The 27,784-nt window shown below is 48.0% G+C and overlaps 1 protein-coding gene across 1 annotated transcript; it reads right to left on the bottom strand.

The window, feature by feature from the left end:
- Positions 1-213: 213 nt before the first annotated feature.
- Positions 214-26,052, bottom strand: LOC122391624 (unconventional myosin-VIIa-like; the record flags this gene model as incomplete). Its single annotated transcript, XM_043385742.1, has 19 exons — positions 25,853-26,052; positions 18,050-18,113; positions 15,314-15,424; positions 13,382-13,470; positions 13,036-13,099; positions 12,711-12,820; positions 10,391-10,666; positions 9,804-9,996; positions 8,905-9,028; positions 8,431-8,585; positions 7,900-8,091; positions 7,403-7,537; positions 6,877-7,025; positions 6,378-6,516; positions 4,010-4,167; positions 3,158-3,389; positions 2,460-2,603; positions 791-970; positions 214-376 (listed from the first exon to the last, which is right to left on the bottom strand). Coding segments are annotated over exons 2-19 (2,629 nt in total), but the record flags the coding sequence as incomplete, so codon positions are not given.
- Between the last annotated feature and the right edge of the window lie 1,732 nt (positions 26,053-27,784).

Here is a 27,784-nt window from a genome sequence, read left to right as displayed (position 1 = left end):
TGTTCCACTTTCCAGCAACTGTTAGAAACAGCTTATTCTGACAATGACGCTGACGCTGAATTTAACCAATGATACACCGACAGTCTACCGAATAGTCACTGACACTTCGACAGCTTAAAGCCGACTGACACACTGACACTCCGAGACACTACTATACCCACTGACACACCTTTTGGCCCACAACCACCCATCCATTTTATCCATCCCACTTACCATCCAGCCGACTGAAGATGAACGCCAGATCCGCAGGAATCTCCAGGTGGTTGACACCGGCCACCGCTCTCGAGACACCTCTCTCGTTGTCCCGTCGCTCACCCGAGGTCTTGGCCCGGGCCCTGGCAGCCCGTTCGGCTAGCATGCGACGCTTCATCTCACCCTAGGGGTGGAAAAGGTCAACAGGTCATAACTTTGGTCGGCATACCGAAGGTTGCGAGAAACGAGTCGCGGACATGTGATTGTTTGGTCGTCTTAGTGGGTACGGATTTTGTTTGGGGGGCATACGTGACAAAAATGTTTTTTGTAGCGATGCTGGTATGTTCCCTATAGTTATTTTGCGCTTCCGTTTGGGTTTATTTCAAGTTTGTATTTTTCGTTTATTCCTGTGTCTGTATTTCAATTGTGCTTGTAATTGTGCGATTACGTGTATAACGTATGATCGTGTACGCATATTATACTCGTACCTTATATGATATGAACAAAGTCAACTGAGCGAAACATACAAAGTTTTGTCCGTAAGCATGTGAATATGAACGCTTATTTGTCTTCAGAACTATGTAATTTCATCACATACCTTCATCTCGCTGAATCGTTTCTGCTGCCGCTTCATTCGGAAGTTGGCCTGGGCCTTGACCATGCCGTTGCGGACGGTACGGTACCTCTTCCTGTCCCGGTACATGCGGTAGTAGCTCTGTACTTTGACCGCAGCCTGCTGGGTCCGCAGGTACCGCTTCTCGGCCTGGTACCGGCGTACCTGTGGGGTACAAACGAGTGTAAAATGAATACACTCTACACTGAGGTTTCATAAAACCACAAATGCTCCCGCACAAAATTCACATTAGTACTCGTATCCTCTCCTCCCCCCTCCAAAAAACACACAAATTGTTGATAAAATATAATATATTACAAAATTAAAGGTATGCTCCGAAGCATTCAATAAAAAAACCATACATTCTGTTTCTGCGTTCCTACAAGACATAAACGGTTTAATTCCATGATCCGGCAATATAGTTGAAGTTGAAGTTGAAGCTGTCCATGGAAAGAGGCCCCTTGCAAAGGGCCTGCGACTTCCTCGCTTTCACTTTTACTTTCTCTCCATGATATTCCTTCGTTTGAATGTTTTTCAATATGTGAGCAGTTGGTATATGTCCTTTGATACTATATCTAATAACCAGGGATGCGGACCCGTGGAAATTTCAAACGGCTCCGGCTCCGGCTCCGGCTCCGGAGAAAAAAATCGGCTCCGGCTCCGGCTCCGGGTGAAATGTTATGGCGGCTCCGGCTCCGGCTCCGGCTCCGAGTAAAATGGTCCGGCTCCGGCGGCTCCGGCTCCGACTCAGTACATCCCCTATGCAATCAATTAAATACGGGTGGAAGAAAAATTTGATTGGTTATACGCGTTACCTACTCTTGCCATGACCGGCTCACCGCGTCCCCGCGCAAACGCACCTCGGAGAGAACTGGCAGAACAAAGGACTAGGAAGCGATGGCATTGGAAACGCAGTCGCCGCGAATCGGAGTTCACTGAACCATCGTAGGCTGACACCCATCTCGGCTGCATTGGGGGGTGGGGGTGGGGGTGGGGGTGGGGGGGGGGGGAGACGGTGCTGGGAGTCGCAGTCCACTGCACTGGCTTCAAAACAATGGCCGTCACCTGATGACCGGTCCTCATGTTCTGGGGATGCAGTAGACGTGTGGGGGGGGGGGGAGGAGCAGACAGGAAGTTGATTGCGTACTGTGGGATACTGGGGATATTCGGCTTTTTCATTCACTTGATGGCCCATGACGTACTATTGGTCTCAAGATAAGGGCCCAGGCGACCTGTAGTTTTGATGCGGTGAATACCCTTACCCTCGCCACAACTCGGGCCGAGTGCACCCCTCCTCCCAGCCAGCGCCACCCCCACTCGCATTGTGGCGAGGGTGAGGGTATTCACCGCATCAAAACTACGGGTCACCTGGGCACTTATATTGAGACCAATAGTACGATATGTTTTACTGCCTTGTACTGTCAAACCGAACTAGGTCAATTATTTTTTCCTCTTCAAAAAATAAAAAGGAGCCGGAGTCGCCCCGTTTTTTGGCGGCTCCGGCTCCGGCTCCGGCTCCGGGCTATATTGTTTCACGGCTCCGGCTCCGGCTCCGACTCCGGGCAAAATATGCCGGCTCCGGCGGCTCCGGCTCCGACTCCGGCTCCGGCTCCGCATCCCTGCGTAATAACTAAGTTCAACAAATCACACTCACGTTTCTCTGGATTTTGATGGCTGCCTCGGCCTCGACCCGCAGTCTGCGCCTCTCGAGCTGCTGTTCGAAGCTCTCCCGCAGGAAGACCTTGGAGGTACCCAACTGGTACTCTGACTGCCACTCGGGACTGCCCTCGAGAATCATCTGGCAGACACAAAGACATATGACAGGATCATTTGGCAGACATAATCACATCGCAAGCATGAAGTCAAAAACTTGGAAACACTTGGAAACCTTAACTAGAAACCTATAATATCAGAAGAAAGACACTATGAAGAAGTGATAGAAAGCGATAGCAAAGCCATGTCAGAAAAGTTGCATAACGAGCTACATCATTTCTTTTCCCTATTACGGGCTTCTTCTTTTTCTTCCTCCTTTCCACTCCCCTACCCCCATCCCAATCGACTTTTCTTTTCGCATGGCCTAAGCCACACCCTTTATCAATTTTCTTCCAACCCCCCTTTCTACCCCTCAACATCAGCCCCTCGCCTCTCTCTCTCTCTCTCTCTCTCTCTCTCTCTCTCTCTCTCTCTCTCTCTCTCTCTCTCTCTCTCTCTCTCTCTCTCTCTCTCCCTCCCTCTCCCTCTCCCTCTCCCTCTCCCTCTCCCTCTCCCTCTCCCTCTCCCTCTCCCTCTCTCTCTCTCTCTCTCTCTCTCTCTCTCTCTCTCTCTCTCTCTCTCTCTCTCTCTCTCTCTTACCCTGGCCAGGTCTCTCGCCGGTGCTCCTCTCGCCACTCTCTCTGGCAGGAGAGAGCGATATCTCTCCACGAACTGCGCGAACCTCATCCGCACCGGATACCCCATCTTCCTGATCCGGATTGTATCCAACATTCCCGTGTAGCGGAGTTGCTCCAGGACCACGGGCATGTCGAACTTCATCGGGGCCTTCTCACAGTTGGGCTTGATGCAGCGGATGAACCACGGGTTACACCTGGAACGTAAGAGTTTGAGTTTGAGTTAGTGAGCAGGCGATTGGTTCCATTTTTACCGTGTTCTACCGTGAGCCTCTAAGGCATTAATGATGTTGTTCTCCAAGAACAGCAAACGTAACGCCCTCATCGAAACGCTACATAATGCAGCATCTTAAACACCTTACAAAGCACACTATCGTTATGAATATTGAACTGACAAGCTCATTGTTCAATTGGTAATCAAAGACAAATACCAGTGAGGCAGTGAATATATGGAAAAAAGCGGCAGCAATATTCAAATAAGCATTGACTAAATTGAAGACAGATGTACCAAACAACAACAGTACTGGGGACATTTTCTTTTATAAATTTAGTCCGAGTGGCTGAATGGGCGGATTTGAGGAATCAGAGCCCGCAGTAAGCATAACTTGTTGTGCTGACCCTGACCCCACCACCCGATCGCGCAATTCCAGTTGTATGGCAGAATTTTGTCCGAACGTTTAACGTGCCCTCACGACTGGACACGTCGAGGGGCACGTTAAACGTTAGGACATTGATCTAAGACTAGCAACGTTCAGTTAACAAAAAAAACACACACACACACACACACACACACGGGAATAAACAGTAAGCAACTCACTTGCTCATCGAGTCTAGGAGCTGCTGGAGGCTCTCGTGGAACCTGGCCGCCACGGTCGGCGTCCTGGGCTTCATGGTGACGAACCTGCCGTTGGACTTGCTGCCGCTCTTCACCGCCTCGCTCTGGGCGCGGTGCTCGATGAACATCTCAGAGATCATCTGAACAGAAGAAAAGAAGAGTGGAAGGAATACTTAATTGATTATAGCAGTTTGTTTTGTTCACTGCAGCCGTGCAACTAGCAGAAAAACCACTCGGACCGTCGAGCTAATAGTTCAGTAGAAGACAGGCTAGACACGGACAAGTGAAAACTGTCGATAAGTCGAGTTATCACTGGCGGATCCAGGGGGGGCATTTAGGGCCATGCCCCCCCCCAAAGGCCTAAAGTGGCCTGTTTGCCCCCCCCCCCAAAACGTCATAAAAATTGCTAAGAAAATATACCTTGATGGAGGTTTTTAGCCACTTGGTGAAGTAAAGCTTTCCACAGCATAATATGGAGGCAATATGGTAGCAGTGAGGGTCAGTCAAAAGTTGCGCGAGCGGAGTCGCCACCTTCAAAAAAAAGACTGTGGTTGGCACGTGTTTATGGCGCGGCAGCTGGTAGTTGGCGGTGTTTCGCGTGGTGTGGCATCACTGGCGGATCCAGGGGGGGGGGGGCACGGGAGCCTGAGGTGCCCCTGACAGCAGGCCCGTGGTGCCCCTGGACCCTGGCAGGCCTGTGGTGCCTCTGGCGGGCCTAGGGTGCCCCTGCTAGGCTGCTGATGCCCCTGGGACCTGACAGGACTGTGGTGCCCCTGACAAGCCTAAAGTGCCCCCAACAGACCCGTGATGTCCCCGACAGGCCCAAGGTGCCCCTGCGTGATGCCGTGATGCCTGCGAGGCCGGTGGTGCCCCTGCGAGGCCGGTGGGGCCCCTGACAGGCCCATGGTGCCCCTGCTAGACCGGTGGTGCCCCTGGCAGGCCTGTGATGCCCCTGCTAGGCCGCTGGTGCCCCTGGGCCCTGACAGGACTATGGTGCCCCTGACAGGCCCAAAGTGCCCCTGCAAGGCCGGTGGTGCCCCTGTAAGGCCTATGGTACCCCTGCTAGGCCTCTGGTGCCCCTGACAGACCCATGGTGCCCCTGCGAGGCCGGCGGTGCCCCTGGCAGGTCTCTGGTGTCCCTGACAGACCTGGGGTGTCCCTGACAAGCCTGTGGGGCCCCTCACAGGCCCGTGGTGCCCTTGCTAGGCCTGTGGTGCCCCTGGCGGGCTGGTGGTGCCCGGTGCCCCTGCTAGGTCGGTGGTGCCCCTGACAGGCCTGTGGTGCCCCCGGGCACCAAGGGGGATCATGACCCATGTGGCCCCCCTTGGATCTGCCACTGATACGTTATGGCTTGTGCAATATGCAATTGCAGGCACTTGGTATCCCTCACTTATCCCTCATTGGGGGCTCTGGCGGGCTCCTGAGGGCCCACGTCTATCTCCGGGAGCCCTAGACGGGCTCCTTTGGGTCCTTTCAGTCCACTATAGCATGAGAGGTCTCCACGCGAGTCCTATACATCTGAGGGCGTACCCTGACGTCTGAGGTACCCAACTGCAGCTCCAATGGTCTCTTACACTGGCGGATCCAGGGAGGGGGCATTGAGGGTCATGCCCCCTTCCCAGAGGCCTAACGTGGCCCGTTTGCCCCCTCCCCCAAACGATAATGAAACATAGTTCAATCAGTGCGTGGCCCAGGAGCCGAGTTAGACAGGGGGTGTTTTACCACCTCCCGGCCCGCAAAGGGACCCAAGCACTGACTCGAAGCGGGTTAACTGGTCGACAAAAGCAATGGTAAGTGTTTACAAAGTAATGTAAAGGCATGGGTCGGGTGGGCTACCATTTATATATATTTTTTATTTTTAGTTAAAATAAAATATTCATAGTGTCAGGGCTGTGACGAAAAATAAGTGGCCTAAATCCGATGAGAAAACAGGATTTGGGGGTACCCTAGGTTTGGCTCCTGCATGAGTTGCCCCCCCCCCCCCCAAAACGCAAGCCTGGATCCGCCAGTGCGAGTTATTAGTCCAGCCAACACTCCAACCTTATGCAGAAAAAGCAGGTAAAGTCGGTCGTAACTTCTTACATATAGATCAAAAGAAAATTGTGAACAGCATCTCTTTCCAGAAATGTAGAACCTTATAGTTAAACCTAACAGCTCAGTCAACAGTCAAGTCAAGTCAAATTAAGGCTAACGGCCCAGTCAACGGTCAAGTCATGTCCAGTCAAGAGCCATCAGCCAATCCAACAATCAAGTTAACAAGCCAACCAACAGTCCAACTAAACGCCCCGCCGTTATTTTAGCAGAAATAGCCGACATTCCATTCAGCATTTCATCCAGCACATCCACTGACCGGCACATCGCTGCTGATGAGCAGCTCGAGTACGTCGTTCCTCAGGATGTCGCGATTCTTGTCGAGGAAGCCGTCCACGTTGTACCACACCTGGCCGGCATAGTGGTGGATGCCGAACTCCATCGACGACATGCGAGGCCTGTGGAGGAAAGGTTATTGCTGTGATAGTTCTGTACAGACAGTATTCCCGTTACCAGATATTACCATATTGACACACACGCTTACCGACCTTTACTATGTGTAGGTGAATAAGCAGTTTTAGGACGCTGAGCATAAAATGTTTTAGATTCGTCATTGAGTGAGGCACACATTGAATACATGAGTAGTGAAATATCGGATTGATTGAGATGGAACGTAAAAGACAAAACTGTGGTTTCAAGGGAAAACCAAAGACGATATAAAAGTCGCCAATAAAACAGTGTGAATGACGCAGAATATAAAATGTCACAACATGATTTATTCCAACCCACAAACATACCCAACACACACGCACACGCACCTGCTGTAGAGCTCGTCCAGCGCGTGGTTGTAGTGCAGTTTCTCCAGCAGCGAGGCGTCGGTCGCCTTGGGGAAGTTGCTCTCATCGTCGAGCAAGTGAAAGATCCCCACCGGCTTCTTGCTGATGAGGTGAAGCACCGGCCAGTTGTCCTGGAACAAGGGAAAATAACTCTGGTGTTGAGAGCCGGCTAGGAGAGGCTAAGACGAATGTTGAACGTTTGCATGATGGGTTATGGGTCTATGGCGTATATTGGGAGCAGCACTTACAACGCGTACCAGGCTAGCTAGTTTATCAAGCTAGTAGTTTACAACGTTTTAAACATTTCATCAGAAAACGCACAACAGTTATTCCACTGGAAAATACATGCCACATATAAAGAGGAAAGCCTTTGACTAAGTCTAAGCCTGGTGCACCCAAGTTCATGTGTTACTAAAAAAAAAAAGGCGGCGATAATCAATTACCCACAACAAAAGAAACATTTGGATAGCAGAAGACGAAAAACAAGACGGTGCTTGTCGACACGGACCTGGAATGCTATGCTCTGCCATTCGATTTTCTCCTTGAGGTACTCCTGCTGCTCCAGCTTGAAGACGTGCTTGCTGAAGTGGAACTGCAGCGTCTCATTGGCGTAGTTGATGCACAGCTGCTCCAGACTGTTCTCCTGGATAACCGAAACGGAGAAACAAGAAAATAGAATCAGTGTTCCCTATAGGGACCATCGTAAACTAAAGAAGACTTCAGTGTACCATCGTAGACTAAAGAGCATCATCGTAAGTTCTTAAAAATTTCATTTGTCATAAGCCTCGATATACCGAGGTATACAGAAGTCTATGCATGCATACAATCTGATTGCCATAAAAACTGACATAACTACACAGGGCTTTTGTACCCAAATAAAATTTACAAAAAAGAAATAATCATGTGGCCTGCCTACACTTCCAGAACTAAGAAAATCAGCCAGCTCTCACAGAATACGTTTGTTTCCAACATTATCCCATAAAATCCCACCATCACCATGCTCACCTTGAAGTCCTCAAAGCCGAAGATGTCCAGGATGCTGATGCTCATCTTCCTGGCGCCCTTGAAGACGATCTGGTTGATCCTGCGCACCAGCCAGCTGAAGAGACTGCTGTAGAGAACCTTGGAGATGGCGTCCCGCGCGTCCAGCGCTTGGTCGATGTTCAGAGGGGTGACGACTCGCTCGTTGCGAGCCTCCTGGAAATCATATAGGCATAACAAACACATATAAGCGGTGCTCATACAACCTGATATACATACAGACATAACCGGCACATGATAAAATGATTGAAAAATGACATATAACAACAAAACGGGAATCAATGAAAGGTGCTTGTATATTTCGATTCGGAAATTTATTGATAAAAAGCGTGTCGTGCAATACGCTACCAAATCAGCATTGTTCAAACGATCGATAGACATAAAAAGGCTCGGCGCTTACTTCCAGAGCAGTCCAAAGTCTCTTTCCGGATTTGTAACGGTTCATAATGAAGTGACATAAATCAGCTCTCTTTTCGAATCAGCGTCCTTTCTTACCGTGGTTTTGGTCATGAGCGCTCGCCGCACCCAGTCGGTCTCGATTCCCAGCAGGTGTCCGAGCCAGCGCACCTCGGCGTCTGAGCCGATCTCCACGCCCTCCTGACCGTGCTTCAGCTGGGCGCGGTGGAAGTAGATGTTGCCCAGATGAAGCACTGAAGGAAAGAAGCTGTTTGTTAGGTTGTAATTCAATCGATTTTGTAAATGCATTTGACATGCTCGCCAGAATACATGTATATCGAAGACGGTTGATGATAAAATACCTTGATAAGTACATAAATAAATAACTATTGCAAATATGAGAAAAAGAAACTTCTAATCTCTCCAATACAATTTGTTCTTTTCCCCATCAATTGCTAGCCATACCTAAAAGATGAATCAATGCGCACACAATGAGTGTTGAGCATGAATTGGAAGTGTGTCCATGCAGACTTTCGCGCTGTAGTTTTGCGAGTCATCAATCCATACACATACCCGATGCAAGTATCTTGAAGATGGTGTCGTTCTCCTCAGATGTGAAGCCGAGGACCTGCATGGCGGAGAGTAGGGCCTGGAAGTCTTCCTTGTCGTACTTGCCGTCAATCTCAACACTTCCACCCTGTGGGAATAAAGAGCAATGGGTGTAAAGCATCGCTCCGCACGGATGTATTGATGCATGAAGATCGCAGAGTTGGGGAAAAAAACAAGAAGAATAAGCGGGGCAATTGTGTAATCGAGTGTAAAAAATACCTGCAATCAATTACGTAAAACAGAAGTGAGGTCTTAAAACTGCTTGTTTTATGCGACAGGGAAGAAATAATCATGTCACACATTTTCCAAGCGAGAATCAATCCCTAATCTCATGTGGGGCCAATTATTCGTAATCAATTCACTAGAGTAAGAAGCGCTCAAACCAAGCAGGTCTCCGTTTAAAACCATGCATGCGGAAAAATGTCGTTCCTTGAAAGAAAGATATACGAAACATGACTATAGTAACTGACAGGCATGAGCAAGCTATCGCATGAAGTGTCGATAAAACTGAGGTGACGCAAGTGACTACAGATAAATTTTGGTCCTTTGCAATGAAACATTGACCAGGGCCAAGAAAACATTTGAAGATGCAGAAGTGTGCACATGAGAATATAAAGAAGACAATAATAAAGAGCATGTCACGCAAAAGTATGTTCAAAATAAGTTATGCCAAAAATATTGGTCGGCGCATAAAGGAAAACAAACCACTTTGCACTTAGACACACCCGAACAATCACACAAAACCATGCACACGCACATTCACGCGCGCACACACGCACACAAACAAGGACACAAACCCAACCCATGCCTTATAATACAAAGCCAACAAAAAAGTGACAGAGAAGAAAGAAAGTGTTACATGCCGTGCTCTGTCCTGCCTGGTTCAGGTAAAAGTACTGCTCGGCACTGAGCAGGCCGTATTTCTTGCGATCCTGTTCACTGAGACCGGCCAGCATTTCGTAGAAGACATGATAGTTGCGCTCGTCCTGAGCATGGGTGACGATTCGGGACTTTTCCAGGAGGTACTCGGTGGTACGAGCACCGGTGATGATGCCACTGGGGAAAGACGGGTTGGGGTTAAAAAAAAAACATCTAAACAGTTACAAATCGCAGCTCATTATGCATAGAACAGATTACAAATAGTACTACGGATCGTTTCAAGTGCCATTCAGACAACCTTATGCGTTTTTTTTTTAGGTCACCCTGCGCACATCCTGTGGACGTGTGCATGAACAACTAGAGTCCTAGACGCCCTTTTGAGCTATGCAGTGTATGAATGCACACTTGCAATTAGTTACCAGGAGATCTTCGTTTACTTTGATCGGTGTTGTCACTGCCAGTATAACATATGAGACCTTATATTGAAATGCAGAAAAAAATAACTTTTCTCTTTCCTCAAGAAATGTAATCCTAACAACACTGTTCCCAAAACCCGTGTGGAAACACTTACTCTTTGAAGTACACCTCCAGGTACTTCCCGAACCGTGACGAGTTATCGTTCCGCATAGTCTTGGCGTTGCCGAAACTCTCCAGCAGCGGCGTGGCCTCCAGGATCTGTTCAGTGATGAGGTTAGATGGCGACTTGTTCACGGCAGCCAGGTACTGCATGATGAGCTTGGTGGCCTCGGTTTTACCCGCGCCGCTTTCGCCGCTGATGATCACGGTTTGTTGTTCTCGCTCCTTGGTCATCCGGCTATAGGCTGATGACGCGATGGCGAATATGTGCCTGAAAACGTACAAGAATATGAAATAGCGCCTTTTCAGATAAACGAATGATATGTATGCATGTATGTATGTATTTACGTCACGGGGCACATCCACATAGTTCAGTGGCTATTCCGCACCCTGCAGTCGCAAAGATAAAAACGGTCATTTAGGTCAACATGCACACATGCACACGCACTAACCCACACACGCCTGCTCTTTAAGGTACACCTAGCCGACGCTGCCCCGCTGCTTCATAAGCAGGTGTTGCCTGAGTTGTTTCTTAAAGCCTCCAGTAAAGTTTCGCAACTCACGTGGCAAAGCATTATAGGCGGTAACGATCGAGTGCTTAAAACGACGCCTGCCTGACTCCGATCGACTCGCCGGCATGACTAAATGATCGGCGTTCCGTGTGGTACGATGGTGAACATCACCACGAGTGACTAGGTCGCCGGCGATCGACTCGGGCTCCGATGTCATTAACATGCGCTTCAGTAGGATAAGACCGCGGTATAGATACAGGTGCTCTGCAGTAAGCCAGTCAAGACGGTCCAAAAGGTCGCTGATGTTATCGTACCTCCTTCGACCGGATAAGACACGGGCGGCAAAGTTCAACACCTTCTGAATGCGCCTCATCTGGGTCTTGTTACACACGCCGTATACGACCAAGCAGTATAAAATGCGCGAAATGACAAGTCCCTGAATGAGCGTCAACAGGGTTGACTGAGGCAGACTGTGCCTGCTGTGGCTCAATCCGCACAGGATGCCAGTGCATTTTTGCACAACGCTGTCTACATGCGGGGTAAAAGTCATATGCTGGTCGAAAGTGACACCCAGGTTTAGGACGGCGGCGGAAGCGGCGACCTCGGCATCCATTAACTTGATGTTGACTGTGGGGAGACGTTGAATGTTTTGTCGCGAGCCAAGAATGATGAACTGGGTCTTTTGTGCGTTAATTTTGATGCCGTTTTTGCCGAACCATCGAGAAAGAAGGGCCAGGTTGTGCTCCATGTGCTGCACCAGGGAGCCGATGTCGCCGATCCCACCGCTGACTGCCACCTGGGTGTCGTCAGCGTATTGCACGACGTGAGCGCCCTCCGTGTACAAAGGTAAATCGTTGGCATAAATCGAAAATAAAAGCGGTCCGAGCGCTGAGCCCTGATACGTGCCGATCGGGTTAGGAAGCGCCTCTGAAGTCACAATCCGCCCTGAGGCGGCATCCTGAAGCTGCACCCGCTGGTAGTGACCGTCAAGATAGCTGCTAAACCAGCGGGTGTCGACGCCATATAGTTGAAGTTTGTGCAGCAGTGGGTCATGTGGAATCACATCAAAACATTTGGAACAGTCGAGAAGACATAAAAGCGTGATTTGACTGCGGTCCATAGCCGTAAACACGTGATCAGTGACGGATAAAAGCGCCGTGTCGGTCGAGTGGTTATATCTAAAACCGTGCTGAGATGACGAGAAGAGGTGATGAGCGGCGAAGTAGTAAAAGAGCTGCTCGTAGACAACGCGTTCGACGATTTTCGCTATGGTGGGTAAAATAGAAATGGGCCGATAGTTCGCGACCTCGGTAGACTTGGACGATTTCTGAATTGGATGAACAAGCGCCACCTTCCATGAGTCCGGGACACGATGCGACACAAGACTGCTGTTTACAATGCGAGTGATGACATGACAGATTGAAGGCAGACAGATCTTAATGAAGCGGATACACAGTCCATCGGCGATAGGTAAGGTAACTTGGATAGGAAGATGGCTATCAATAGATCGTTCAAGCTATAGAACGGCCGATAATCAACAGGTATACACGATATGCAAATATCGGACTTCGTGAGCATGCGCACAGCAGCAGCAAACAAAATACCAGTTACTCCCTCAGGTAGTAGTTACCTTCAAATATGAATGACAAAGCGATCTGATGTCGCTGAATGATTCAACAATCACTGCCGACCAATGTAATTCGCAGGCAAGACCTTGCACTAGCTTATGAAAGGCAGGACGCTTACAATCCATCCATCATAACTTTGTCCCTCGGTATTTGTCCCATCTTCGGTATCACTTACGGTGGCAGTGACCCGAGCAGCTGCGCCTCGTACCGCTTCACCATGTCGAGCCCGTAGATGTCGAACATGCGGTACGGGTTGACGGAGACCAGGATGCTGCCCGTGTATGTCTGAAATGGGTAAACATGGATAATCAGTCAAAAAATGCATAACTGAGCTGAAAATGGGCCTTAACGTTTATACTAGTTATGTGTGGGGCAACAAATATTACATTAGTTACCAAGCCCATGAAATCAGCCCCAAGAAAATATAATTCATGCTTAGGCAGGAGTGACAGACAGGACTATGGTTATGTGAAGTGGGCGTGTAAAAAGTAAATGCTTACGTATATGAGCTCTTTGTCGTAGCGGAGCTTCAAATTCCAGAGAATTGAGGCTTCGTTGAGGTCCCTGAAAACAAAAGCGTTATCAATACGTTGCACATAAAAAGGCATCTTACATGCTCAAACTATATCGTAAATAACGCACTTATTAATATGATAAAATAACAACACAATCAGTCTCTTTCATTTGTAGCCTGGAAATGGGAGAAATAACTAATTAAAGGTAAAAAGTTATCAATTTTGTGAAAGCTGCAAATACATCTAGGAAACTGATTTTATAGTGGGCAAAATTACCAAAACTACTTCTGGGATAATATAAACACATTTTAGGCCATAAACAACCCCTTACCCGATCAAGATCATGTCGTCGACGCCATTTTGCCCGAGGTCTTGCCTCTTCCTCAGGTTGGCCAGGTTTGTCAGTGTGTAAAGCTGAGGCTGAAAAGGCATTCACAAACGTTAATTACCTTCATCGCTCACAATACATACTCGTATTGCTGCGGTGTTATGATAAGTTTGCACTTCAAGCCAGATCCAGGTTAGAGGTATGAAAGGCGCGGCTAGCATATTACGCATTGAATGGAACCGAGGGAACGTTCAGATCGGAGCGCTGTTCACTATTCAGTTCGTCTCTTTGCTCCTGATGTGAATTGCAATCGAAACCAAGGTCAAATACCGTAACACCAGCACCACTGTGGGTCAACGATACAATATTCCGCCTCTGAGAGCCGTTATAGTGATGAATGAGTCACCAGCCATTCCCCCATATCCCTCCGAACCTCTATTAGTCGATTCCCATTGACCAAGCGTTTTAGCAGGTGCAGGCAGCATCAGAGTAGCAGGGAAAGTAACCTTGTAGCAGGGCAGCCGGCGACATGAAGAGCTCTCAAAACATCCACCTGCTGCTGACCATTTCATTCAAGTCACTCTTATAGGGGAAGCGGGGGTAACACCGCCACTGTGGGAAACACCGCCACCCCATCTGGCGGCGAAAGTATGAAATGTGAAGTGTAAAAATCCGTTTTTTCCTATTGACCGCACGAAGGTAAGCGTCTTCTGATTTGTGTTCCGGTGTTTCAGTGTAATCGAAGCTCAATGTGGGCATTTAAAGAAAAATGCACATTCTCTTATAAAAATTCGATGAGTTGGGAGCACTTTTGAATGTGAGACTCATTTTGATTTACTTGATTACATCGACAAATAACTGATCGGCTTTGTCCAGTAAGATAAGTTTGCTTGAACCGTGTAGTACATTCTTACCGCTGGCGATTTTTGCTTGTGATCACTTATTGGGGAACACCGCCACCCCGTGGCGGTGTTACCCCAATTGAGGTTGCGGTGTTTCCTGTTTGTAGCGTGATAAGTGATGAAACTCCAAAGACACGCTTTATTTATGTTCGTAGATGTTCCTAAGTCGGGAATAAGCAGCTTATTTGATTTTTTACTTTATATTTTTCATGCATCCCGACCAAGCACTTGCCAGCTGTATAAAACTGGCAAACAGCTGATGAACCTTTACCTATTTAGGTGTCCATTACCGATTATTTGCGAAAATTACCACCTACCGACAGGAAACTCATCGCACACGATCTCTGAACAATTAAAAGCTTTCGTAGGAATGGGTTGGGTTAACATCAACACCGGTGGCGGGGTTACCCACACAATTTGTAGGCAGCAAATATGCAAGGTATTTTTAAAAGTCGTGATACATGAAAACCTTTTAGGAGCATGCAAAATAAGTACCTAAAACACGTGAGAAAATGTTTAAATATTGTAACCAAAACAATAACTACCAAGAGACTTCACACATATTCTCTCATTTTGGCGAAAAGCTTAGGGGGGCGGTGTTACCCCCGCTTCCCCTAAGCTTGTGTGGAATAGACATGCTTTTGAGACCACTTTGAAGGGGTTTTGCCACCGAGGGGGGAGGGTCGCGAGGGTTCGGACTCCCCCCCCCCCCCCCCCCATAGTTTCACTTAGACCTTCCAAGCAGACCTACCAAGTTCACCACGTCTATCTGTAAGTTCGACGGGTCTACCAATAGGTCCAACAAGTCTTCCAGCGAGCCTACCAACAAATTTACCAATAGACCTTACAGGTCTACAGACAGGTCTACTCTACCAACAATTCTACTAACAGACCTGACAGGTCTAGCAGCAGGTCTTGCAGCTTTGCCAAAAGGTCTGCCAGATCTACCAACACGCCTACAGGCCTACCAACAGGTCTACCAAGGGTCAACAGATATACCGGCAGGTCTACCAGCAGGTCGAGTGTTACTGACCTCTCCGTTGACGACCGCCTGCACGGTGACGACCTGACCGAGCCGGTGGTACTCCATGACCTCGCCGGGGAGGACGTAGCCGACTCCGGGGTCAAACCACACCAGGTCACCCTGTAAGCACACGAACAAATATCAAAGGTCACAGTAAAGGGGTCAAACCACACCAGGTCACCGTGAGAACAGGCATGCACCAAAGGTCACACTACAGAATTACCGGGGTCAAATTACACTAGGTTACCCTGAGGGCCCACAGACAGCAAAAGTCACAAAACAGGTCACAATACATGGAACGAGATGCGTTAGGTCATCCTGGGCATGCGAAATGACATTAAATATTGCAATTTTAATATGTTTGAATCAAACTACGCTAAGTTACTTTGGCAGCACGGAGCGATTGAGAGAATTGTGTCAGTCGTCTGCGCACTTTCGATCACAGAAATCTGAAAAAAACACATGATGAAGCAACGTCAACGAGGATCAAAATGGTAACAAACATAGCATAAAGATTGGCCGGCATTAGGCAAGCATTAGGAAACTGTATGTGAGATGCGGAATAACTTTGAAGCAGGTCACTAGTAAATTCCATCAATCAACACGGCGTCCGTAAAAATAGCCAAAAACCCGCTAGGAATGTTCGGAGAAGACAATAAAAACTCCCACACCTGGAAGAAGACCATATATAAACCAAGCTAAAGTAGTGTACGCGCAAGACAAGAATGCGCATCTGAAGCCCTAACCAAAAAACAACGACCACTATGTTGTTATTGGCCGTGCGGCGCGCGAGGGTTCGGATTGGGCACACACCGCTGTCGCGGTGGGGGACTGTCACTTATACGGCCTTGGGCTGAGATTATCGAGCGTGCAACATGAGCTGATAGAGGAGGGCATCCTAGACTCCGGGGAGGGACTGTGCAATGCAGCAAGGAATAGCTCGGTATGAACTATGCGATCGTTTGTAAGAAACGGACGCGACACAATACGGTACGACACAAAGTACGAGTTACGACACAGCAGAGTACGATGCGAGTGATTGGAAAGGGGCATAATGGAACATAATGGAACGCAGCAATGTACCACAAGCTACGAGTACGACACAAAACTATGCGACACTAAATAAGATACGATACATCAAACTACGACACAACAGGGTACGACATAACAGGGTACAACACAACAGGGTACGACATAACAGAGGTACGCGATAGATGCAGAAACAAGGCTTAACTCGTATCACCCATAACGACACAACAAGGCACGGCACGAGTCTGGTGGAAACAGATGCAGTATTGCACGGGACGGACTGGTACGGTACCATGCAATGTGCCATGTGACCATATATCTACCAAGGGACAGTGAAGGATGATGTGGTACTAGTTATATCCACTACATGGTACAATATCCACGACACGACGTAGCTTTAACCTACACATTACAGCTAGGACCGCTAAGTCTCAGGACAAGACGGTACAACACAGTATGTCACGACATTTGATGCATGGCATCCGGTGCTAATATCTAAACATGTAAAACAAATCAACGCGGGAAAGCAAGCCACTCCCTATAGCGGGCTCTCACTCTGCCACTCCTTCCCTCTCCCTCTCCCTCTTACTGTTCCTCTCTCTCTCTCTCTCTCTCTCTCTCTCTCTCTCTCTCTCTCTCTCTCTCTCTCTCTCTCTCTCTCCCTCTCTCTCTCTCTCTCTCTCTCTCTCTCTCTCTCTCTCTCTCTCTCTCTCTCTCTCTCTCTCTCTCTCTCTCTCTCTCGCCTTCACCTCCACAAGGTGCGGTCGGAGATGCCTTTCTCGCTCCCGCCAACTGTTGTATGTCCTCCTTATGGTGAGATAAGTCGGCCACAATCTCACGTGCGGCTTCCGGTGGAGCACTAAAGGAAAGGAAGTGACGGGAGTGGCATGGGTGCTGCCACACAGCGAAGCAAAAAGTTTTACACGTAGAACAAACGTTGTGGCACTTCTCTGACCAAGCGCTGGATGTCTTCTTGTGATGTAATGCAGTCACCACCGCCTGGTGCTACCGTCTTATGCATTAATGCAGTCTCCGCTTCGGCTTATGTATAGGTGGACTGTGGACGGGATAGGTATTTAGGAAGATATTCTAGAAGATACACGAAGCAAAAAGTCTGGCACGTAGATCAAGCGCTGTGGCTGGATCCTGCACCAGGCGCTAGATGTTTTCTTGTGATGTAATGCAGTCACCACCGGATATTACCGCCCTATGCACTGATGCAGTCTCCACCAGCCGGGTAATTTGAACGATGGTTTTTTTGCTCACAGTTTATGCCTACTGTTTTGGACTTTCGCTCGGAGCTCATAGTGAAGCCAGGAGGTTTGCGTATGCTGGCCCTCTGACGTCTAACTCAATGTGTATCATATCGCGCTTGACTTGACATTTAAATTCTGGCTTACATATACACAAGCATGGCGGAAATTGGGCTCATATCCAGCCGTATAAGCTTACACCCGCACCTCAGTGGCCGGTGGGTTCAAAGTTCATTCATAACCACATCACCGAGGCTCTAGCCACGTCACAGGGCCTCTTATAGTCACACCACAAAAGTTCTAGTCACACCACAGGGGCTCATACCCACATCACAGTGACCGGGGTGGGCCGACAGCTGCACACTAACACGACAATCTGACTCATGAGTACCCATTTTATAACGCCCGTGGGACTTAAAAACTCAATCTTTCATGGCGGCCATCGATGTTACAACATACTCACCGCTTCGTATTCCATTTCTTCCTTTTTTGGTGGTCCGGTGGTTACTCAGCTACCTGGTTAACATCTGAAACAGAGCAGAAATAGCTATTAACGAAAGTAGCATAGAAATGCTAGCAAAACACAAGTGGGCTGTAATTAATAGCCCGACTTCCATCAACTTTGCATGCATATTTTCGCGGACGATTGTGTTATAAACTTCCAAAGAAGACTTACCTAACGACTAAATTAAAATAACTAAATAAAGTGTAAACCAAACGTCTTCGGGTTGGGTAATAGGTATCCCATGTGAATTGGTCAGAAGACCCCTTCCATCCCTAAGCAAAATATAACTTATGGGTTGTTTCTGTTTTTTTTGTAGCATCTTATTTGTCTCATTTGAGAGCCGCAAAGACGATCCCAAATTCTCACTTACGCACGCCCTTCGAGTCACGCTGAGCTTCTGACAAGTTTCCGGGACCGAAACGCGATGACCGATAGAAAAACCTGTCTCACCGATCCGCCAGATCAACTCCCTTATCTTTAAACTGCCCAACCGGCCCCGCCAGTCCAGTCAGCGCTCAGTTGCCAGACAGAGTTGCCAGGCCATGTCCGGTCTCGCTGGTCACAGCGGACCATCGCCGCGTCTGAAGGAATGTGACCGCTCGCCGCGCGCGGCCGGCTGGCCGGACGGTCGGTCGGCTAGCTGGCCCGACCTACACCTGACCCACTTCTCCGCTACCTAACGGCAGCGCGGGCGCGGGCGACGCTAGTCGCTACTTGGACGAAGAAACGACCCTGAAGGGTGGAGCTCATGGGACGGGCAGATTCTGACGGGTTTTTGTCTGATGTGACCTGATGTAACGATAGGGTGAAGTTGCTGGTCACTGAAGGAAGAGTGGAGTGTCGAGTGCTACTTGGGTTGTAAGAAGCAGGAAATGATTTGAATGATTATGACAAACGCAATCTTCCCTGATGCAATCAATTTGATGTTGTAGTATTGTTAAGAAGCATCACAAGGAAAGTCACGGTTGGTTCAGTTTGTCGACTGTTCGCGTGACCTAAAGTACCTAAGGTCAATGGCCGCCAAAATAGCGGTAGGTCAGCTCATCATCTGCGCTAGAATTCAGGAGATCCCGGAAGCCAAGAGGGCTTTCGTTCATTCAAAGCTTTGTTCGGACTTTCCTTGTCTGAATGACGCGAGTGTGCTCACTAGACGAAATATAGCATACCTTAAGCATACCTTAACCCGCGCCCTGGTGGGGTCTGTTTATAACGCGACCTGGTGGGGGGGGGGCTATTTTTGCCCCCCCTCGTATCTCCGAAACTACTGGACGGATCCGCAAAATTTAAACGGCGTTCGAAAGGCCTGTCAAATTTGTCGAAGGAATCCAAATTTCATTGACCTCGGGGTCACCGATGACGTCACAGGTCAGGTCAAAGATGAAATGTTTCACCGTTCACGGGTCTTCTAGGGAATGCGCTATAACACCGAGGAAAACGCATTTTGTCGAGAATCAGCGGTAGGGCGTCAGTTGCCTAGTAGATATGTTGCTATTAGAGGTCACTGGCAATACCAGGTCAGGTCACAGGTCAGGTCACCAAGGGTCACAGGTCAGGCCACATGAGCCCAACTTTACTAAGGTTGTGTGATACATGTTTTATGGCCAATTTTTCATTTCCAACTCAATGGTGTTGGTTATAAGACTATCAGGTACGGCTTAGGTCACTTTCTGGTGAAGTTCAGGTCAAGGTCAGGTCAAGGTCAGGCCAAAAAAGGTCAAATTTTAAAGTTGATAGTTTTGCATAAAATGGGTATTGATTCGATGCAGCTCGTCACGGGGAGTCTAATGGTGGTCTTTGTTTTGCGCTACGGGGGTCTAAACTTGCTAAAAATTGAGTTTGAAAATTTGACGTCATCAATTTTGAACAGTTTTTTCGCTATAACTTCGCCAAAAAAGAGGTATCAATCTCAAATTTGGTATGTGGATGGAAGGCGGTAAGGACTATCACATATATTCCGGTTTTTGCGAAATTCAAAAAAGCTTTTTGGATTTTTCGATTATTATATCCAAAAAAATCTATTTTTTGATTTTTTGGGGTCAAAATTCAAAAATTTCAAAAATCCGAGATAGCAATTTTGTAGCCCTGTCGAATCTACAGCTTTGATGTCTTTATCATTTTTCTGTATTTGCAAAGCTATAGGCCTGACAGCTCTTCCCGCGAAACCCTTTTTTGGGTCGAAAACGGCAGAACATGACGTCACTCTTACGTCATTTCCGGCCAACCTATCATAGTCTTTGGAAAAATTTTTGGTCACAATGTGTAAAATTGATGTCCGGGAGGGTACTGAAAGTTTGGTGACGATCGGCGCAGCGGTTCTGGAGATATATCGAAAAGTCTGGAGGGGGGCAAAAAATAGCCCCCCCCCCCCACCAGGTCGCGGGTTAAGGTATAAATTGATGTTTCTGCATCCATTGAGACCCTTAAGGTCAGTAACTCAAGGTGGTTTGAAATAAGGAATAATGATTCCGCTATGTGAGATTTTCTTCGAACTTTATCAGTTTCTGATTAACGATTAAATAAATGTTGATTTAAAGAAACTTTGTCAAACCTCACAAATATAGATTCTTTATAAATAACAGAGTGCTGGCATCAGTACCTAAGCATTGCATGAGTTGATCTTGTGATTAGGCACAGAAAAATGCCCATTGAAAGTCAACATTCAACGTATGTAATACAATGCAGTCCGGTGGGAGTCCCGTCCTGTCTATGTATGCATGTACAATGTACATAGAGCCCGTTTATACATCATTCATTCAGAGCAGCCCGGTCCATAATGGGCTTGCCCAGCAAATGACGGACACTGTCCAAAGGCATGCTTATGAGCAAATAACGTAAGCAACTTTATGAAAGAAAAAATGTAATACATATTGTCTTGGGTGATGGCAGCTTCGTCTCTGCAAAGTGATTTCGTGATGTATGGCTTACCTTCGCACTTTCCAAGTGAACATGACCCTACCAGAAAAGCTATAGTTGGTGGATCAGGCTGTCGGCTAACGGTATACGCTTCCCACAGGCCCTGTGTTGAGCACACTACTCCGGGGTAAATAATCAATGCCCATAGCGTGACCCGCGTATGACTAGTTAAATGCTGAAGTTGTGACGCTAATCATGCAATTCAAGTGATGAAGTAAGCCGTGCATGTGAAATCCGAAACTCCTTTTGTTCTTTTAAAAACCTATCCCAAATAGCAGCTATTTTCCTGGGATAATTTAGTTGCTTATGCCTGGCACACAATCATGTTGACATGATAAATATGTCCTTGGTTTCTTCCACTACAGATGCGAATACGAGTTACCCCACACATCATATGACTTGATCATTGATGTGAAGAACATTTTCCCATTAGCATATTCACATCTATATTTAAATTCACACACCCATCCTCCCACCCCTCCTGCCCGCCTGCACCTGTCCAGACCTAGTGCTCCCAATCCCCAGACGTGGCTAGCAGCTTTCCCAACACTCGCCATTTACAGTCCGCGCGGGTGCCGGCCGATTCTCACGGGCGGGCGCCTATCGGGGCGGCGTCGGCGGACATTTTCTGTAGCGTGGGAGCTCATTGATGGGAGGTATACCGGACACCTCACGTTGGCTTGGCATACAGTAAGGAACGGGGTAATATGGGACTTGAGCCATACTTCCGGACGTGATGTATTATATTGTATTGTATTGTATTGTACTTTTGTTTCTACGCATTTCTTCTCTTACGTATATCTATCTTATGTATTTGCGTTCTAAGTAAATTTGCTGACGAATGTGGACGAATGTACTTACGTCGGTGGCGGACTTTTGTCCCCACATACGTAATATCCCACGAAGTTACGATTGCTCTGCGTATGTTTGCACCTTTTTTTCTTGTTTACTTGTTTTCCTTTTGTCCTACGTATATGTACTGACGTACAATTGTCATACGTAGGTACTTCTGTCCGGCGTGCCTATATTTGCTGACGTAGAATTGCCATTCGAACATCCGCGATGCGTACTTTTATCCGTTCCATGAAAATTCTACTGCGTCCGGTATTTCTTGATTTATATATCCGATAACCAGCGAGGACAATCAATGGTTGAATGGTGAAGGTAAGAGCAGGGAGGGAGAGGCTCGGCAAGCTTTAAACATCGGGAGGAGAACACTCAGAACAGAAGGAACCGTTAACTCCGCAGTAAAAGTACCGTGATTGAATCGGCTGAGTCACGCGAGATCTCGGCATTGGTCTGAGGTTGGGATTTGCGTTGTGTTCAACAATAAACTCAGCCAATGAAGCTGCGGTTTTTCTTTCCTTGGTCCGGATGGTGTTCTTTGTAACTTGCTTTGTTCTTTGGTAGACCCTCCTAATGTACAATGTATCGCTAATAATCAGACAACGATATTTCACTTCATTAAAAATTATCTGATTTGCAAACCGGAACATTTAAACGCTTATTATTGATAAGTATCACTTTATTTACATTTTAAATTGCAATGCTAGCGACCTAGATATTTGCCAAGGCATAAACGCATCCAGAAGCATATTGCTTGAACGATGAACAATTCCCATTTCATTATTGGGTCACATGCAGCCACCCATTTTCAACATCACCAATTACCGGGGATACATCAGAAAGCATAAATGCGTATTTCGAACGAATCTTCCGTCTATAATTTTCCTTCCTAGCAAAATACAGAGCTCAACATTGTGATCCAGTTAAGTAAGACGCATTTAGCCTGCCCACGCATCCCCAGTTATAGTTTCAGTGTCCTAGTCGTATTACCCTCTTTCCATTCTCTGCAGACGAAGATGTAACAACACTTAGTCCACACTTAACTCCAGAACACGGACAACATTTGACAAAGTAAGCACCTTGACCTCCACGCTGACACGTCCTCCCCCCCCCCCCCCCCCCCCCCCCCCCCCCCCCCCCCCCCCTCCTTCCACACATCGTAAGAGTGTCGCCTAGTGCCAGCGGAATATGACACCAGTGATTCGTCGGCCGACAGGCGGTGTCACACGCAAGGCCAATGAACCGACGGGTCGTCGAATCCGACACTCCGCCCTCGCAGCGACCTCCCTTCCCCTCCCTTGCCCCCCGTCAGTCTCGGGTAATATGATAGCTACTGCACTGCCTGCGAGCTCCTCTTCCCATCCCGTCTTGCTTCTCCCAGTCAGCCTCGAAAAAAGTGGTGCCCGACACTGCCCGCAGTCGAAGGTCATGCTGGAGCAATAGCAATTAGACGCCGCCCGTTCCTTTATCTCATGTCAGTAGCCCTCCCCAATGAGGTCTGGCCCACGACTTTGGAGACGGAGCCAGCTTTAGCCAGCTTTAAAGCTAGAAATTGATTGAAAGAAGCTGAACGGGGATCTACGAATATGCCACTGGCGGACCCACGCGGGGGCATTATGCGCAAATGCCCCCCCCCCCCCCTCCCCGCAGCGCCCGAAATCGGCGATAATTTGCGATTTTTTCCGATAATAAAACGAAAACTTAACCCTAGAACGCCTAGGGGGGGGGTTGTATCAACCCCCCCCCCCTGAGGTTTTTTCGAAGTGCACGCTAAACGGCTTGTTGTAGCGGGCTGAAATTTTCAATACCCTCTGGGGCAACCTTTCCGCATCTTTTGCCGAAAAAAAATTGATCGGGTCATGTCAGGTCACGGAGTTATGACGTCATAAGAGGTACAGCCTCCGGCCGACAGTTACCAAACGTGTGCGCCGAATCCCTAGGTTTTCTGCCGGTGATACCCACATTGTTTGATGGATCATGATGAAACTTCCCATGCATGTTGGGGCAAGCATTGGCTATCGTGTGGTGCAAGAAAATTGACCGGGTCAGGTCAGGTCACGGAGCTATGACGTCACAAGAGGAACAGCGTCCGGTACTATTTTTGAAAAGCGCCCGAACCACTATTTTGCTAATTCTTGTCACCTCAATGGGAATATGCAGCAATATTAGCTTCTATAGGGAGCAAATGGACCTCCCAAATCCAAAAATACAATCAGATTTCAAAAATTTAAATTTTGATTTTTCGAATTTCTGCCCCCGCCTGTGACCTTGCCGACTTCCGGCGCTCCCAACGCGCCATTTTTAGAGCTAGGGAAACGAAATACATACCAAACGATAGAGAATTGATCAAGGAACACGATAGTGAAGGTTTCAAGTCGATATCTCCCACCGTTTTGCCGCAATCGCCGCGGAAAGTTGAAAAAGTTTGTTTTTTTTCGGAAAATTTGACCTTTGACCGGTCATAAGTAGGTCAAATGTTGACCTAGGACCAAAAAATATACCACCAATCGCGAGATCTCGTTGAGAGCAATCCGTTCGTTTTTTCCGCTAAGCTCTACGACCTTCCGTTTCGAAACGCCAGGGGGGGGGTCGTAACAACCCCCTCCCTGGTCGTTCGTGTTATGAGAAATGGCCTGGTCGTGCGAGGGTTAATATAGCCTTTATTAGGAAAACCTGCACGGCAGTGCGTAGGATCGAAATCCGATGAGTCTTTAGAATTTGGAGAATTTTCGGGGAGTATAACCCCTCAGCGTGACAGCGTACGAGACCGCCTTTTGATGTCAGGCGCTGAGAGGGGCAAGAGGGCCCCTCAGTAGGCCAGGGGCCCACGTCACGTACTTGAGAGCTCCTCGGTAGCTGAGAAGGTCCCCGCCACGTGTTCAGGGAGCTCTGCCACAATCTCATGTCGTGCATCAATAGTGCTGACTGCTGAGGGGCGAGGGTCCCTCGGTGGCTTAGGAGGGCCATCGGTAGCTCAAGGGGCCCGCCACGTTGTCCAAACCTCTTCTTTGCTCTGAAGCCTTACAGCAGATGACAAAAAATAATAATAATGATAATAAAACGTCAAAAAGGGCAAAAAGCTAACATCTCCTAAAAATTCGTTCGGTTTGCAAGATCCTGTTTGGACTGTGCTACTGCCCTCAGGCTAAGCCTGCAGCAAGACACCTGACTAACTCAGCCTGGGCCAGTGAAGGCATGAGTCACCATGGCTTCCTCAGCCGTAAAATACCGCGCCAGACACCGCCAGACACCGCCAGACACGGCATAATAGTGAGATGGCGGCTGAGTTGTCGATCCGGAAACCGGGATGGCAGCTGCTGCAATCAGCTGCTGTGATCAGCTGACCAGCTGCCAGCTATTTCAGACTCTTGCTAGACAGCCGAAAGCTTCTGAAACCAGCTGGGCAAGAAATGACAGTGGCCGAATGTCGCAGGGCAGACAGCTATTGCAGACAGCTGGATTATGGATGGCACACAGATACATTAGACAGCGGGACAGCTGGCTCATGAATAGCAGCTGCAGGCAGCTGCCACAGATTCCAGCCGGCCAGCCGACAGCTGCTGCAGACAGCTGATTTAGCCACCGACAGAACCCGGCCGATCCTGCATGAGGGCCAAGGCCATGGGGGCCGAGAGGGCGTGGGCTTTACCCATGCCTCGCTCTGCAGTTGATACTTTTCGGCATCAAAGGTGGATGTGATTCACCCCGCTTTGTTGTTCTAGAAGTGACTAATGTATGCTTATTCACGTCATGGAAATGATGCATGCATACAATGCAGTCAGCAAACATGGTTTACCAAGTAAAACGTCGGAAATTCTAGTTGACGCAGTGCCTTTTGAGCTCCACGTTACATCCACGCCGCCGTCAGGCCAATATGGAGTCTCCAACCCACAACAAAGATAAGAATTGCTTCGATTCACCTGCCGACTCAGGTGAGGAGGGGTGAGCGGGTGCGTTGACCCGAGCTCACCCTGTCTCACCGCACCTGTTCACACCACTCACCTCTGTTTGCACTCCAATGTGTGGCATCCACTGCGTGATTTCACTGCGTGATTTCGCCGCTGCGTATCACACAACCGTTTCACACACTCACACACGGTTCAGCCACGCCTCGATCACTGCTGCTCGCTCGCTGCGTTCGCTAGTTTCGCCGTGTGAGAAACCACGGCTCAGGCCTGCGGGTGACTGGCTGTGCTGCGGGCGGCGGCGGCGGCGGCGGCGGCGACCACTGGCATACCTGAGACGCAAACCGGGGGTTCTCAAACTGGCGCGGCGCAGTCGACGGGGCAGAGCGCTGGGAGCAGGAGGGAGAGAGGGGGAGTGGGAGGGCAGAGGAGCGGCGGAAGCTGACGTAAGAGCGAGAAGCATGCTGAACATAGCAAACACCAAGTGTTTGCCAATTGAGAAGCATTTCCTTGTTCGTGATTGTCTTTTTATAGCATAACGCGTAATGAGGTAAAGAGTAATGACCTTTTTAATTGGGTACAGATTGTAAAATATGTACCAATCAGTTCCCTTTTATATGTTGACGAATATAGGTATGCTTTGCTGAATTTCGAAGAATTTAATTTTGAGAGATTGGCGATTTAACAGTTGCACTGTGAATTCAGAGCGATTATTTTAACAAATATTAAAATTTAACAAATGAATTTATATATATATATATATATATATATATATATATATATATATATATATATATATATATATATATATATATATATATATATATATATAGGTATATATATATATATATATATATATATATATATATATATATCCCTAATATAAAATTTATGTGTACTGTATGTCGGTTACTTTGGAACAAATGACTTGAAAAATAGAATCGTGCTAACACAAAATTCAGGCAAAAAGAAATCGCACCCGTAGGTGCGGGCAAACAGAGAAGAAATCTTAGAATCGTAGGTCACTTAGAAAGCTTTGATTGCAGGTATGGGGTAAATCGATAGCCCAAAACAGTAACAAAGCTGAAAATATTTTGGAACCCTTCAGGAAATGTCAGAAATTGTTCAGTTTAGGTAACAGACTGGTGTTTGATTCATCTGTGATTGAATCGATTGGATTGAATCAAACAAAATTTGTTGAATCAAAAAGGTTTGATTCACCGTCAGGATTGTTTGATTCACAAGCCATGATTGAATCAAACGCATTGGGAATCAGAGTTGATTGAATCAAAAAAATTAATGATTCATGAACTTAAAAAAAAATTGAAGTGAACGAACATAGTTCATTATCAACAAATATTAACACTACTGCCATCCCAGCCAGCAATCCCACTCCGTTCCCGATCGGGATTTTCGGACTCAGCCCGCACCACCCCGATCGGGACCGGAGTGGGACGGGATTGGGAAATGAGACACTTTGTGCGGGCTGGAACGGTCCGGATATCCCAACCTACCCCGCACGACCGGTTGGGAGATCCCGCACGTATCCGGACCGCCTTATGACGTTTTAACAAGCGCTGAACTCCGATCCCGATCGGGATTCCCCAAATCTCCCCGCACAACCGGTTCGGAAATCCCGCACGCATCCGGACCGCCTTATGGCATTTTAACAAGCGATGAACTCCGATCCCGATCGGGATGTCCCAACTCGGCCCGCACGGCCGGTTCGGGAATACCGCAGGCATCTGACATATTAACCGCAGTCTCATAACCGCAGATTGCTGTTATGCAGATGCGACCACTTTGCTTGCGCCACCGCAACCCCCTCGCCTCTTCATTATTCTCCAATTCAACCTTTATTCCTAATGCCTGCACGACAAAATGAATTACATTGGACACTGAAATATATTCACAAATTTACTGGTTGCACCCAGGTCAATTTTTTACAAATTCACAGCATGGCCAGCACATTCGTGGCGTCGGCCATCATCTTAGCGCCGCTGCAACTTGCAAGGCGCTGGCACAGCGG

Source organism: Amphibalanus amphitrite, unplaced genomic scaffold, assembly GCF_019059575.1.
Source record: "Amphibalanus amphitrite isolate SeventyFive unplaced genomic scaffold, NRLGWU_Aamphi_draft 000446F_arrow, whole genome shotgun sequence".
In the NCBI taxonomy this organism is placed as follows: Eukaryota; Metazoa; Arthropoda; class Thecostraca; order Balanomorpha; family Balanidae; genus Amphibalanus; species Amphibalanus amphitrite.
This window is presented reverse-complemented; position numbering and strand designations above follow the sequence as displayed.